Source organism: Cryptomeria japonica, chromosome 1, assembly GCF_030272615.1.
Source record: "Cryptomeria japonica chromosome 1, Sugi_1.0, whole genome shotgun sequence".
NCBI classification, from domain to species: domain Eukaryota; kingdom Viridiplantae; phylum Streptophyta; class Pinopsida; order Cupressales; family Cupressaceae; genus Cryptomeria; species Cryptomeria japonica.
The window spans coordinates 286,546,154-286,561,615 of record NC_081405.1 but is presented as its reverse complement, the minus strand read 5'-3'; the positions used below and the strand labels follow the sequence as shown (position 1 = coordinate 286,561,615).

The 15,462-nt window shown below is 36.3% G+C and overlaps 1 protein-coding gene across 1 annotated transcript; it reads right to left on the bottom strand.

Annotated features, from left to right (window-relative positions):
- Positions 1-5,021: 5,021 nt before the first annotated feature.
- LOC131039172 (UDP-glycosyltransferase 92A1-like) lies at positions 5,022-7,073 on the bottom strand. Its single transcript, XM_057971852.2, has one exon. The coding sequence runs from the start codon at positions 6,970-6,972 to the stop codon at positions 5,425-5,427; it is 1,548 nt and encodes a 515-aa protein (XP_057827835.1). The 5' UTR covers positions 6,973-7,073; the 3' UTR covers positions 5,022-5,424.
- Between the last annotated feature and the right edge of the window lie 8,389 nt (positions 7,074-15,462).

The window sequence follows — 15,462 nt, the reverse complement described above, 5'->3', positions numbered from 1 at the left end:
AACCGTGACCTTCGCTGGATTCAACTTTTTCCTTTCTTTGACCTCAATCAAGATTCCATTGGCTCCAATAAAAGTATGTGCTCCAAATATCTGAAAGAATCTCTTTATTCTATATAAGTGCATGTTTTGGTTATGATAAGAAGGCTAGATGTTCCTAAAGTAATTCTAGTATGAAAAAATAAGTTGTAACATCTAATGTACAAGCTTTTTAAGATGTATTTAGATATATAGATACAATTGTATAGGATTTCACCAATGCAAATATGGATATAAAAAATATTTCAGACCTTAAATCAGTTGCAGGTGCAAGACAACAACGACCAAGACTCAAAGAAAAATTAATCACAGCCTCAAGAATGGTAACTCTAGAAATTAGATAAATTTTGTGCTTAAGAAAAAGGATTTAACTTATTAAAGAAAATTCCACTTCAAAAGTAATGGATGATTTTAGAGTGAAAAAAGAATAGGAACATTGCAACAATATGTGTATTGTACAATGATTCAAAAACAAACAAAAATTTAGTTTCTAAATGCATACCATGTAACATAGAGATCTATCCATAGGAATCTTAAATTGTACATCTTGTTGATCAATATGACCTTGTCATAATGACTATCATGTTCTACATCACTAACGGGCATAACTTGCTGATCTTTCTATATCCTTATTCCACCAACCATTATAAGTGAATACTATTAGAATATCTTGATACTAGGTAGTCCTCATCATTTTCTTATCAAATACCTAACCTTACCAGTTGAACAAATTAAAGATACCTATTGCACTCCCATATGTAAAGAGAATTTGATTCAATAACATATTCTTTTGACATATCAGCTAAATGAACAACAAAACCCAACATCCTAATGATCATGATATATTTGAGTCACAGTTGCACAAATTACATGCTTTAAAAAAATTGTAAACATTTTCTTATATATTATCATAATTTTATGTTGATTGGCATCAACAAAAAAAGAGCATGGAATTTAATTCATCTTACCCTTAAATGCACCACCACACTAATTACAGATTAGGTATTACTACTAGAAATATCATAGATATATATTCACTTCCAAAGTTTGAATATGTATGGAACTCAAATAGAACCAGTATAGTCTTTCAGAAAACCAAAATTAGAAACCCTACTTATTCACAAATACAAAGCTTAAAATTTGTTGCTCACCTAAAGGGATGAAATTCAATATAATGATAGACAAAGCTTGTAAATTTCTTTTGAATGTCATACAGATTGAGTTACAACCCAAACTCTACATGAAGATTTTAGAAAGTAATAGTATGATCTTAGCAACATTGCCTATATTAAATACAAAAAATATTATCACAAAATACGATCATATAAAATTAGTTGACACACCTCTCCTCTAAAGAACCTTGAGACAATTAGTAAAAATAGAATAATAAGCATAGAAAAATCACACGTATTTCTAAAGAGAGCAAGGTGCCTATTCCAAATTATAAGCTCCCTTGCATTTTTCATGAGGTCTAAAAAATTCTTTGCTCGAGACTTTAAACAAGAAGAATTTATTTAAATTTTAAACAAGAGTAATGCACGGTATTTGTCCTTCATATTTTCTCTAAGGAAGCCCTCGATCATTTTAAAGGCACGCATTTCTCTCAAATACTTCTATAGCACCATACATACTAAGTTTACAAATATGCTTGAAGACAAACGTGATGAAACTAAAAATATAACTTGAGTGCAAATGTTAAGTTTTCTCAATTGATATGGAGTTGGTTTCCAACCACACAGAATATATGGCATTTTGAAAAATCTAGTTTTCTAGAAAGTGGTTTTTGAAATTCAGATCTTACAAAAGACTTCTGCTCCTAGTCAACAAAAATGGTCTTGAAAACTTCATGGTTTACATATACAATATGAATATGTATTCACTAGATGTGTAAAGAGATTTCATGTGACTTACTAAGGCTCAATTTAACTTTTAACCACCCATATCACATGCCAATAAAAGGGATTCAACCTAATGCAAGTCAAATGTTACTTAGGTGAAGACAACTTTAAAAAACCTAGAATCTAAGCAAAGTAAATGTGTGTGGTGTGCAACACAACCCCTTCGGGTCATGTTATGATCATCCTAGCCACTTATTAGTATAGAAGCCCGTGACCTAGAAAGGTAACCATTGAAAAAAATTTCTATCTCAAATGATTGAAAATGAAAGATGACATCAATCTAGTTGTAGTTTGCTAGTAAAATTGACTTTATAGCTGAACAACCCAACAAGGTTTCATTTTAGCTAATAATATTAAACATCCACCAGTGACACAAACAGATCACTTCAGTTCATAAGAATATGAAAAATATTAAAGACTAGTTCTCTGATAAAAGATAATGTTAGACTCTAAAAGAGCAACTAAAATCTTAAACACATAAAATAAAAGCATGAATAAACAAGAGATGCATAGCATCAAGTTCCCGTCCAAAACGTAGTGATTTTGTAGATATGTGCAATGACATAATGAAACATGAAACTCATAAATATCTTAAAACAGTAATAATGATCCTAGAAATTATTGTGATATGTTAATTTTGAGCAGGAAAAAAATCTATGCATGTAAAGGTTTTTTTTGGTTATGATCAGCTCAAGGTGATAAAAAGCTTTCAACCCCAATGCAACAAATACCTTCACATTTTACTAAATCAATTATCAGTTGTTTTCTATATTTAATTTATGACTATTTTTTAATGTTGGTTGCACACAGCTGTTAGAAGTGCCAATTAAAAAATAATAATGAACATATACATCACGATTTGATTTATCTTCAATATTTTCCAAATATTTATCAATAATTAGTTGTGTTATGTGTTTAATTTTGAATATTTTGCCCAAAATATGAAACATTATATACAACGGATTTTAAAAAAAAATGCACTAATAGCAATGTTTGAGCGATCTTACTACAATCCCCATCTTACAATAGCCAACCATTATTTAGGATTCTTATTCTCTTGTGCAGTCTTGTTTACTGGTTTGTTTTTGTTTTGTCATCCTAATTATCACCAGTACGCTCATACAAGGAGTTTTATATTGAAAGCTAAAACCTATAGCCATGTATCCAGGCTTAACATTCATGGGGCTATCTTTAGCTGTCTAGTCTCTTTGTAGTATGCTCTTTGCAGAGATATAGCACTCACTAAAATTCAAACCAAAGTTGTAAAACTCAAAATCAGAACCAGAAGACAAGATTCATCAATTATTTGCATTTGCATTCTACTATACCTAAAAATATTATGTCCTTGAGATAACTATACAACAAATATGTTGGTCAAAGCATGGCTAATATGAAACTACCTGCAATGTCCTCTAGCGATGCACAATGCTTTCTTGAGGTCAGATTTCAGAAAAAGCACTTGCCTAAAAAGCCTGAGTAGAAGTTGGAAATGATTAGTGTATAATTTTTTCCATGAATCGGCTAAAAAATAAACATTTATAGAAAAATTATGATTTAATATTGTAATTATGTAATTAATAGAAAATAGTTCGTACAAAAGAAAATTATTTTGTTAATTTTGTAGATAAAATTAATATTAAATTAGAATTAAAATTAAAATTGATATAATAGAAATTATTTTCATTTTACAATATGAAAGTACCTGCAATGTCCGCCAGCAATGTATAATGCTTTCTCCAAGTCAGATTTTTTAAAAGCACTTGCCTAAAAAGCCTGAGTAGAAGTCAAGAAAATGATTAGCAAACTATTCAGTGTGTGCCTTCATTGTTGTTTTGTAGTTAAAAAGAACAAATTAATTAATTTTAATCTCTTAGATAATAAGTTCAACCATGTTTTTCGTCAACAACAATGACAACTCTAGACTAAAAATAAAACATCTAATTCCTTGCATATTTTTAGTAACTCCATTACTCTATATGCATTTTTCTTTTCTCTCTTGCTCCCAGATAGTCAATTTACAATATCGGCATTGCCACTACAATGGCTCATAAGGGGATCAAAATATCTCATGCTTTTCCAAAACAAAAATACTTGCAGATAGAATCATCTAGTCTATGACAAATGTTGCATTTCTATAGGCAAGTGGCTTCCTTTAGGCAAATGATGCTAGTGGCAATGGATAGACAATAGTCACATTTAATTTTATTAAATAAAAATTAATTAAAGAGAGGAAAACATACCACTCACAAATAAGACATGTAATTTTTGGAGGAGTAGGAAAAGTCACAAACTTTCAAACCATGGGTTTTGTAAACACACCTCTCATTCAAATAAAGGTATTCTTGTTTCTATTGGCCACTAAAAGTGACGTATGTTTAACTAAAAAGATTTGCAGCAGGACCACAGACCTTAAACATACAAATCCTTAATGCTTCTAGATACACAAGCTGCAACAGTAATAACAATTGAAGATGAGCACAAAATACAAATTTATATCTATTATAAGCTATCAGAATTCAAAATTAAATCTGGAATTCACAATACTCATAAAAAATAAAGCAAAAGTTTAAAAATAAGTTAAAAGATAATTTAAGAAGAAAATACTTTCACATTTTTATAAAACTATGCTCAATCGCTTTGCCTTATTTTTGCACAAAGTGACAGAGTAATTTTGCCTCAAATATTTATTAGTAGAATACCTTGCACCGGACTAAAACTCTCATAACCTACAATCTTAACTACAAAGTTATTCCTAACCGTATGCATCTAATAAACCGCCTTGTTATTCAAATGCCACTCTTTTATAATTAAAACAAAAGACAGATCCTTGTGTTTCAACTAGGAAAACTGCTTCTAATCTGAATAATTAGGTAATAATTGGGGATATAGGATATAGGATATAGGAAGGAGAATAGGAAAAAAACTACAAATTCTTTTTTTATCCCCACGAAAGTCGGCGACTCAATAATATTACATTGTCCATAGAGTGTAATCCAGATGGAAAATGGAGAATCCTTACCTGGAGCTAGCAAATTCATGAGTGCCAAGATGATGAGGTATATTTCATTCTCATAGAGGAAAAAGAGATAACAGGGTTTTTAATTCTTTGTAGATTCACCTTTCCCAAGCCATTTTATTGAAAATAGCATCCAGTTTTTTCGAGCTCCCATGGTACAATATACTTACTTCCTAATAAATTTCACATGAAGTTAACGTACCACTTACAATTAAGCTTGCCAGACCACGGAAAATGGTCACCCGTTTCTCCCGATCCGACGATCGGAATAACAATTTACCGACGCACTAACAATTTTCCGGGCATAAATGCCCCCACTGAAAGCCTATCGGCTTAAATATATATGCACTTTAATTAATTAATTGCAAATAGATCGCAGTCAACATTGGCATCATTTGATTTGAAATGGTGAGCTGATCGAAGTCCGGGACCAATTGTCTAAACATGAAACTTAGCTTGAATGCTTATCGTGGTTTACAGAGATTGACACAAGCGAGAAGTGGCAAGAATATCTTGTATCATGTCGTCAACGTCACGCATGGACGAGCCTTTCTCGGTTCCATCTTCACTGTCTCTTACCGCTTTTCTGGCAGCGTCTCTCATGGCCGCAGCTCTTTCTCTCATCCCGCCGCCTTTCTTTTCCGACATCAACACCTTCACCGTCCTCTCCACCTTCTCCTTGTTCAATTCTCCCTCGCTTCCTCTGCAAATCTCCACACAAACGCCGACCTCCTCTAGAAGCTTCGAATTGAAGTACTGCTCTCCTGCGATGGGCCATCCAATGATGGGAACGCCCTGGCTCAGACCCTCCAGCGTCGAATTCCATCCACAGTGGCTCAAAAATCCTCCGCTCGAAGGATGGGACAGAATCTCACGCTGGGGCGCCCATTTCTTCATAACCAATCCCTGATTTTTGGTCTTCATTCGCTCTTCAAACCCATCAGGAAGAAAATCTGACGAAAACTCCGCAGTTGAAGGTACGCCAAGCGGCGGCCTCACTACCCATATGAAAGGCTGCCCGCTTGATTCCAAACCCAGTGCCAACTCCTTCATATTCGACGCAGAGATCGTGTTCTGCGAGCCGAAAGAAACGTAGAGCACACTCGAAACTTTCTGAGAATCGAGCCACTGCAAGCAGGAAATGGCATCGCTGGTTCCGTTTGCTTCCTTACCTTGTAATAACTGATCACGAACAGCGTGAGATTGACTGGAAGAAAGAAATTCTGGCGGAAGGACAGGACCAACCGCCCACACGGGCCTGCCGGTGGATTTTCTGAGGTGCTCCAAATAGCGGTGCTCGAGCTGTTCGAAGGAATTGCATATAAATCCCCAGCTGCGCACATTGCGGGATATATGGCGAGCCTGAAACAAGCTCCAGGAATCCGTTCCTGTTGCCATTTTTATGTTAGTGGGAAGCTGAGATCGATGCAAAGAAACGTGAGGCAAATCCGGGAGAGTAAACTCTTCTGAGTCAGTCTTGGTATGGGGCAAATGATTCCACATAGAGTAATAAAGCAAGGTGCCATAAACGCCACAGGTGAGGAAAAAGATTCTGGGTATTCCAAACATGTCGGCGACGTCTTGGGTCCAACCCAGGAACATGTCGCTGATGATGCAGAGCGGAGTGCAGCCATCTTCTGCGCAGATCCTGCGGATAAGATTCTCGAAATGCGGCTGCAAATACTCTGCGGCTTCCATGAGAGTAAGGACCTGTGAATAAGGCAGCGAGTCAGTTTTCTCTGAACGCGGCGGTAAGCCATGATGGGCGCTGGAGAAAGGGAGCTCCGCTAAGCGTATGTCGAGGGAGGAGTCTTTTTGGCGAGCAGATTGGATTGTGGGTGTTAAGGCCTGAACGTTGAGAGGAGTGCTAACGATGGTGATGGTGAATCCGGTTCGAGCGGCGAGTTTGGAAAGCTGGAAGAAGGGAATGATGTGGCCCTGCGCCATGAATGGAAACATGACCACATGATGCTTCTGCCTGTGCTCGCCGGATGGATTTGTGCAATCAGAAGAAGGGGCCATTGTAGATAGGATTCCAATGAGCAGCTGAAAATGGTGCTCCCTGCTTTGCAAATCCGAATTCGAGCTTGTTATAACAAATTGAAGTATTGACGGGCACGGCAGTGGTATCGTGTCACATTGTCCAAAGTATCTTGTGGAAGACAACGTGGTCCTCGTTTATGGTATGCAATGCATAGATTAAGTGTTCGAAGAGGATTCAGATTTTTTGAGGAGAGTAATTTAAATTTCACTATCCCTGAATGATGTACCCAGTGAGGTAAGCAAAAATATTATTCACGTACAATTATTAACATGTAATATTTCCACTATAAAACTTTTAATGTATAAATAAAATTGCGGAAAATGCGTCAACAACATGAGACGAGCAGTGTATAAAATGTTATGTACCAAAAATCGGTATACTCTTCGACACTAATTTCAATACCCAAAAACTCATTTGAATACCTATGTGAATTCCAATTTATTGTATATATTTAACTAGAATATTGATAAAAATATAAATAAAGAATAAATAAGATTTATCAATTAGAAATGTTTATAAGAATGTTTTTAAAAATAGAAAAATAAACAGTAAATAATGAATTATTGAACTTATCATAATTTCAAGTATGTCTTTAAATAATTTTACTACTATGATTAATACCTAAACAATAGTAAACGTTATGATTTAGAGATTGAATTGATATTGTAATTAAAATTATAATTTGAATAAATAAATATGTAAAGCAAGGTATTTATGTAATTATAATTAAAATTTGAATAAATAAATAAGTAAAGTAAGGTATTTAGTTGGATTTCAAATACCAGAAAATTGTGTTGAAGATGTTGAGAATTCATTTATGCACAACATTAGTAGAAATTGGTCAGATAGAATATCATTTAGTGAAATTGAATTAAAAGTGAAAATTAATCTAGATATATAAGCAACATTTTTATTCTATTGTTCCTTTTTACATATGCAAATCAATTCAGATTCTCAAAATAAACTAAATTTTATTTTTTTAAATTTTAAATGAAACTGTAGACACTCAAAATTGTCATGTTTAATTAAATAAATATTTTATTTATTTAATTATCTAAGCCTAATTCTTCTATTAATTAAATAAATTTTTATTTATTTAATTAATTCATTTATCCTCTTCTAGCCTTATTTCTCATTTAAATAAATACATTTATTTATTTAAATTATCCCTTTCCTAAATTAAATAAATATTTTATTTATTTAATTGTCCTACTTCTTCTATTAATTAAATAAATCTTTATTTATTTAATTAATTCATTAGCTTTTTCTACACATGACACATGTCATTCATCTCTTAATTCATACACTACCTACCTCTTTCATTATTTTACTATTTCTTTTACCTACCCTCTAATCCTAGTCGACCTCTCTTTTTACACCTCTCAATCTTAACCCTCCATTTCATATTGTGTCTTCTATTTAAGGAGATGCTTTCTTCATTGTCAAACCCTAATGACTGATTTTGGAGTACTTGGCTACACTACGATCCTACTTGCAACCACATTCCGTTCTTTGTTGAGCTCTTGTGCATATAAAAATCTGAGAGCAAATATATCAAGCAAGATCAATGGAGATAGGAAGAATGGAGATCAAAACCCTATTGGACATGTGATGGTATAATCTTTGTGATTTTGAGTTATTTGCATTGTCTTAGGTAATCTTCATATGTTATGGTGGATCTTTGTTGTTGTTAGGCTAGGATTTGGTGGTTGAATTCATTTAGCCTTTCAATTTTGTTATTATTGTTATCCATTTTCACCATAAACATTTTGGCACGCCCGGTGGGACTCTTGTCCCTTTGCATTTAATATTTTTGTTGCAGATTTTGCATTTTTGAAGTTGTAGATCGGACAATTTTCGACGACATTTTAGGTTTTTCTGCGTCTGCGAGAGTTCGGATCGCGTTTTTGTGTTTCAGAAGCATCTGCAATATCGTGAACTGCGCCTGTGTTTTTGCTAGATTTTATTTTTTGCAGGATTCTGGAACCACGTCTGTGAATTAAAACCTCGTATGTGCTTGATATTATCGCGTCTGTGTTCCGGAAAAGCGTCTGTGTCATCTGAGCGCGTCTGTGCATCATAGAACCGCGCCTGTGTAATACAGACGCGTCTGTGTCTGGTATAACTGCGTCTGTGCTTTCTGTTTTGCAAATTTCACAATTTTCTTTGATTCGGGTTTTCGAATTTCATACTTAGAGTTTCAGATCTAGTTTATTTTCGGCTAACCTTTGCAGACCTAGCTAACCAAGTTTGTGCAGCTTGCTTTGGAGGCAAAAACGTTTTTGTTGAAGGCCCCTTTTCACAAAGTCTTTTTGGGTTTTCTAAAATTTACCTAACTTGTGTGCTTGCAGGAAGGGGTTATCATTTGAAACAACCCAAACTACTAATAATCTTGTTGCAGGGCCTTGGCTAGGGTTTTGTAATTTTGTTGTGTGCCTTGTTTTCATAGATTAGCAAACACTTCCATTGGTGCACTAAAATTGAATCATTGTCTTTTGTGTCTTGAGCAATAGGCTCTTTTTGTTTAATCTTTAGAGGGCCTATCTTCCCGTGTGGTCATTAGGACTACTAGTGAGAAGAGAACGACCCAAGTGGTAGCGAGGAAAACCCACCTCATCCAAACCACTATAATCAAATGTATTCATGGTGAAAACTATGAATAACGTGTGCTGATTAGTTCATACCGACACTATGTCTCCCCATAAACCCGTTTGATCATATTTATTTGATCATTTGTAGGGTGTAACCCCTACCGGCTGGGAGCCTTCTGTATTTACAGAGCTGAAAGTGCCGCATGTATGGCCACACGAGCGGATGCCCTTACTAGCACCTTTTTGTTTTAGAAGCCCAAATCCTTCTAGTTGTTGGGGCAGGAGGTCGGACCTCTGGTAGCGGCCCACACACATACAGTTCTTAGTAGAGATACAAAGTTCGCCATGGGGAGTTTTCATGGGGACTGATGCTTGGCTGACCCGAGAAGTGAGTGCCGAGGGTGGAGCCAGTGAGGTCAAGCATCTAAGTATCCGCTCTGAATAGCGTAGCCTCGGGGGTAAAACTCTATGTGGGATCAACAACTATTGTCTTGGCCAGCCCTAAGATTTGTGCTTGTCTTATGCTAAACACTCAAACATTCAAGACAAAACAACAAAACATTATGTCTTTTGTGTCTTCAAGTGTATGCAAAACTTTTTACATCAAACAACACACTTTTGGAGTCTAAATAGTTTGCAAACATTGAGTCATCAACAATGTGTCTTCTTGTCACGAAAAACAGTCAAACAGTCGGATTTGGTCACAACAAAACAACTTCACATATTGGAAAAATTGCACTAAGGTTACAGAAACGCGTCTGTGTCTGTTTTAACCGCGTCTACATCATCTAAGAGCGTCTTTGAAGGGCAGAATAATGTTTGTATTTTTATCCGCGTCTGCATCAAACAAAGAACCGTTTGTGTCTGGGAATCGCGTCTGTGAAGTATACAGAGGCGTCTATGTCAGGAATTGAAAACTTTAACAGTCCAGCAAACAAAGGAAATCAGTTTCGGCATACTTGAGCTTCCTAGGTTGTCTCTTCAGGTTTCATCTAGCATTCAACCTGTTCTAAGGTTTCTTACAGTCCATCATTGCTTCATATCTCACTTTACGTTCATACTTGTCTAAACTTGAGTCAAAAAGGTCACTTGCTTGTCCTCACTATACTCTTTCAACACACTACATACTACTACACTTTGCTAAGTGGTCCCTCATCAAGGTTTCTTACCTTTGGGTCTCATTTGGTCTTACTTAGAGTCAAGGTCAGCTTACCTCATCAAGAGAAACGATCCTCTCTTTGGAAGTCACACCTACTCTACTACTTACATGCTGGGTCTTACACTTTGGACATTGCAAGTACACCTCAGATTCATTTACACTCCATACAACTCTTGGTCTTCCATACTCTTTTCATATTTTTCATCTAGTCTCTCACATCTTGGTCAAATACCTAGTTCATGGTTGAAACACGCCTTCAAAAATCTAGGAGAATAGCTAAAGAAGCTCAAGAATCCGCAAACATGAGTTCTTATGAGTATGACAATGATTTATTCTTCAATCCTAAGCACACTACATTACCAGACATGGATGTTTATAGAAACAATCCAAATGTGGAAAGCACAAATACTATAAACAACAATGCTACACACAACGACAATGTTGACAACTCTTCAATACTATCAATAGACATAGAAGAATCCATAATGAATCCTCATTTCAATAGATTGGTTGAAGAGATAATGAGGAGAGATCGACAGTACTTTTTACACATGATGGCACAAAGTGGAGTTAAAATACCTCATGACTTTGACATGTCTCAACTTATGGAAAGTCGACCCTCACAACAAACTCAACCCAACATGGATCAAAGGAGACCAAATAGTGGAGGAAATAGAGGACCGAATATGATGCCAGAGTCACCATCAGTTTTGCTTCAAAAACCAGCAATCCCACATACACAAGCTCAAACATATGATACTTACACTCAAAGACCATCATGGAGGCCTTATGTAGACAGATATGCTCAATCACATGCTCAAGGTATGGATCAATCAAAACAAGTAGATACTCAAGGACATCCTCAAAATTTTGACACAAGGAGACCTCATGTCAAAATTGGGGGCAACACAATGGAAAATGAAAGGCCTATTGAATATGGTATATATGCACAAAACAGATATGGGGTTCCCCAACAAGAAGTTATGCCAAGTGCCCCATATATACCGCAACAATATAGACCTCCATATGGACATGTCTACGATCAGTATCATCCATACATGCAACAAGCTCCTCCTCAAATGGGTGTTTCAAACATGGGGTATGCTACAAGAAATCAATCTCCTCCCAAGAATAATTGGGAGCAACAAATTAGATATCTACAAAAGAAGATGGAGGAAATGAGTACATCAAAACCTACATACACTATGAGAGATATATGTCCTTATCCCTTTGATAAGAGCATTCCAATGCCTCCGTTTCCTGCACACTTTGTGACACCAAAATTTGACAAATATAGAGGGAGAGGAGACCCCAAGGCACATATAAGACAATTCTTCACAGCTTGCATTGAGGTAGCGGCAGAAGAAACATGCTTGATGAGGTTGTTCCCACAGAGTTTAGGCAATCAAGCTATGGAATGGTTTTCTCAATTACCTCCTGGTATTAAGTCATGGGGCGACTTAGCAGAGGCATTCATTCAGCATTTCTCTTACAACATAGAAATAGATGTCTCAGTTACTACCTTGTGCAATACTAAACAAAAGGAAGGAGAATCTTTCGCAACATTTTTACAGAGATGGAGAAACCTAGCTAGTAGATGCTCTTGCGAAATCCCACAAAAACAAATGGTAGAAATGTTCACACAAAACGTTAACAAGGCTATTGGCTATGATCTCAGAAAAGCTTGTTTGTCTACATTCAAGGATGTTATTGAAAAGGGCCTGTAGCATCCTAAAATTGCGACACTTGCAATTTTGACTGCATGTCGGTCTTCATGATGGCGACGCAACACGCAACCTGAATGGAGACCCCGAAACTTGCTCACGACACTAAAAACTGCATTTTTCAAGCACCCTGGCCTGAACCTCCTTGCACCCTGCTGTCCCGAGAGGTGGGACCAGAGCGCCCAGTGCCCTGGTCCTTCAGGACTAGGGCCCTCAGCGCCTTGGTCCCCCAGGACCATGGTGCCTAGCGCCCTGGTCCCTGGGCCTATTTTGGACCCGGTCTCCTAAGGGGTCTTGGGTCTTTTTGTTTGCAATTTGGAAAATTAACTTCCCTGGTCGGCCTAAGGTCGGGAAAATCAGTCTTGTAACCCTAATTGGCAAGTATATAAACTACATTTTCCTCTCTCATTGGGGTAGATGGAAAAAAGGCGAAAGCAAGATTCAAGCATTCAAGCATTCAAGCATTCAAGCATTCCTTCTAAGTCTCCATTCAAGGCTAAGTGTTGCATTCAAGACAAGGATTCAACCATTGAAGAGGAGATCACTTACTACATGCTACATACAACATACAACAATACAACAAACAACAACATCTAAACCTTCGCACATAAGGATACAAACATCCTTAGAACAAGGTATTAGTACTTGTTTTACATTACAGTCATTTACATTTACAGCAATTGCTCATTACTTGGTTAATTCCAAAACCGGGGTTTGACCTAAAGGCAAACCCCTAATCCTGAACCCCCCAATCGTCTTCGCTTTTCTGTGTGTAGGTTGCAGGTACGCGATTGAAATTGAAGATCTGGAATCCTTGTGCAGAGATGAATAGATCCCCCTTCGTTTCACGGATTTTTCGGAGGACCGTGGCGCCGGGCGCCATCGTCCTGACAAATTTTGCTCAAATTTGCAGGACAGCATCGTATCGATATTTTACTGCTAATTCCAGGTCCGCAGCTTCATCCTATATCCCTATCTCAGTTTATAAGCGAATCTTTGTCACTTTCTATGCATTCCTAGCCTAATCATTCTATCTACATTCTTTACAAAAGAGGGTAGCCTTGCTGTCTTAACCCTTGAAATGCATTTAGCATCCAATCTTGCATTGCGTGGGATTGGATCTTGTGGGTTTCAACCCCTCTTTTGAATGTAAAGTTTCTCCCCTAAGTGAAAACCATCAACCCTAGTAACCTCCCTTCTCTCTCCTCGAAGTTGGAAGAGGGGAGAGCAACTAGGGTTCGATTGCGATTTTCCACTTTACATTTTGGTGAACCCGACGTGACATCCTTTCTGATTATTCATGATTAGATCTGAAAATTGATTCCTTGATTACATTTCCATGTTTGATCTTTTGCAAAATTTTAGAGGTGATTGCATAAAAACCCTAAAATTTCTTTTAGTAATTAAACTTGTGAAATACTTAATTGTTAATGCTTGCTTCAGATCTGCTCTTCTATTACAAATTATCAATTCATATTTGTGCTTTAATTTTGAAAATTAAGTGGTTAAGTGTCAAAACCCTAATTTTTGAAACCCTCTTGATTCAACCTTTGTCCGACAATTTCACTGATCAAAACATCTCCAAATTAGCTGTAACTTTGGATTCCGCAATAAAATCACAATATCTTTCATCCCTGAAAATTTGGAAAAAAGTTGCGAGGACCGTGTGCACTCCGAGCGCCATTGTCCCCAACATTTTTTCTGAAATTTCGGGAGCAAGATCTTACTGTATTTTCTTGCTAAAATCCAGAATTTTGGCTGATTTTATCAATTACAACACTTTCAAAATTACAGTCAAAGTTGGTCTTGTGATTGCATGGTTTAGGGCTTCTAATCATTCAAAAATCGTTGAAATTGAAATTTTGTGTCAAAATTGTGTTTCTTACTGTCCTAAATCTGAAAAGTGTGTTTGCATTCATTCAAAATTTCAGTGTTTTATTCAAATTCTTGCAATTTGTGACTTTTGAAATTAAGTGCTTAATTACAATAACTTTGATTTCCGCTTTCAAAATTGAATTTTGCATAAAATTGAGTCAATGTTTGAATTTCAAAACTTGCATTGCTTTTGACATTCCCTCTAAAATCATAAAATTCAAAATTTCAGTTTCCTTCTCTTTTTCAAAATTCAAATTTTGCATTTTTCGACAATCTGGGTAGGGTTCAATTTTGAGATTGCAACTTTAATTTGGCCTATCTACAGATCGTAAAATCACTCAATTTTTTCAACGTAGCCTTAAAATCATCATACCTTTCATCCCTGTAAATTTTGAAAAAAGTTGCAAGGACCGTGTTGCACTCCGAGCGCCACGGTCCCGGACATTTTTTTCGAAATTTCAAGAGACTGTCGTGATTGCATTTAATAGCTTAAATCCAGAAGATTGGCTGATTTTACTGAAATTTGCTACCTTTAAATTCAAAATTTTCTCTTCCTCTCTAGTGCATGAGTTTTACAACAGTAAGCCCTACTTCCACTATTCCCGTTAGACGAAGCTGTAGAATTAAGTCTCTCCGAGGTTTAACTACCGAGGAGATGGAACCTAACTTGAGTAGTCTTTTTAACGAGGACATGGGTAATTCCTCTAATCCTCCTAATGATGAAGAAGCTCCCCATGAGGTTTCTGTTGAACAACTTTTGAAATTGGATAACCAATTTGACGATTTTCACCAATGGATGTCTCATGAGTATCCCGATAGTCAAGCTCTTCCTTTAATTGAGGGCCTAAAACATATGCTTCAAAGTGATAAGAATGGAATTGATATCTTGCGTGGTATTGCACACATTGTGGATTCGAATGTGATGCCTATAAAGAGTTGTGCCGAATCTTTAGGTTACACACAACCTCCCACTCAAGTCAATCATTCTATTCCTTTGACAACTTCTATTGCTAGCATACCTACCTTTACATCAAACATAATGGCTACTTCTATACAAGACATTCCCCCTGTGATCACTAGTCATGGGGGCAATCCTCCCTCTTCTTCAATTAACCCTAT

Coding starts and splice junctions, on each gene's coding strand:
- LOC131039172 (XM_057971852.2), bottom strand. CDS start 6,972: ATGGCCCCTTCTTCTGATTGCACAAATCCATCCGGCGAGCACAGGCAG.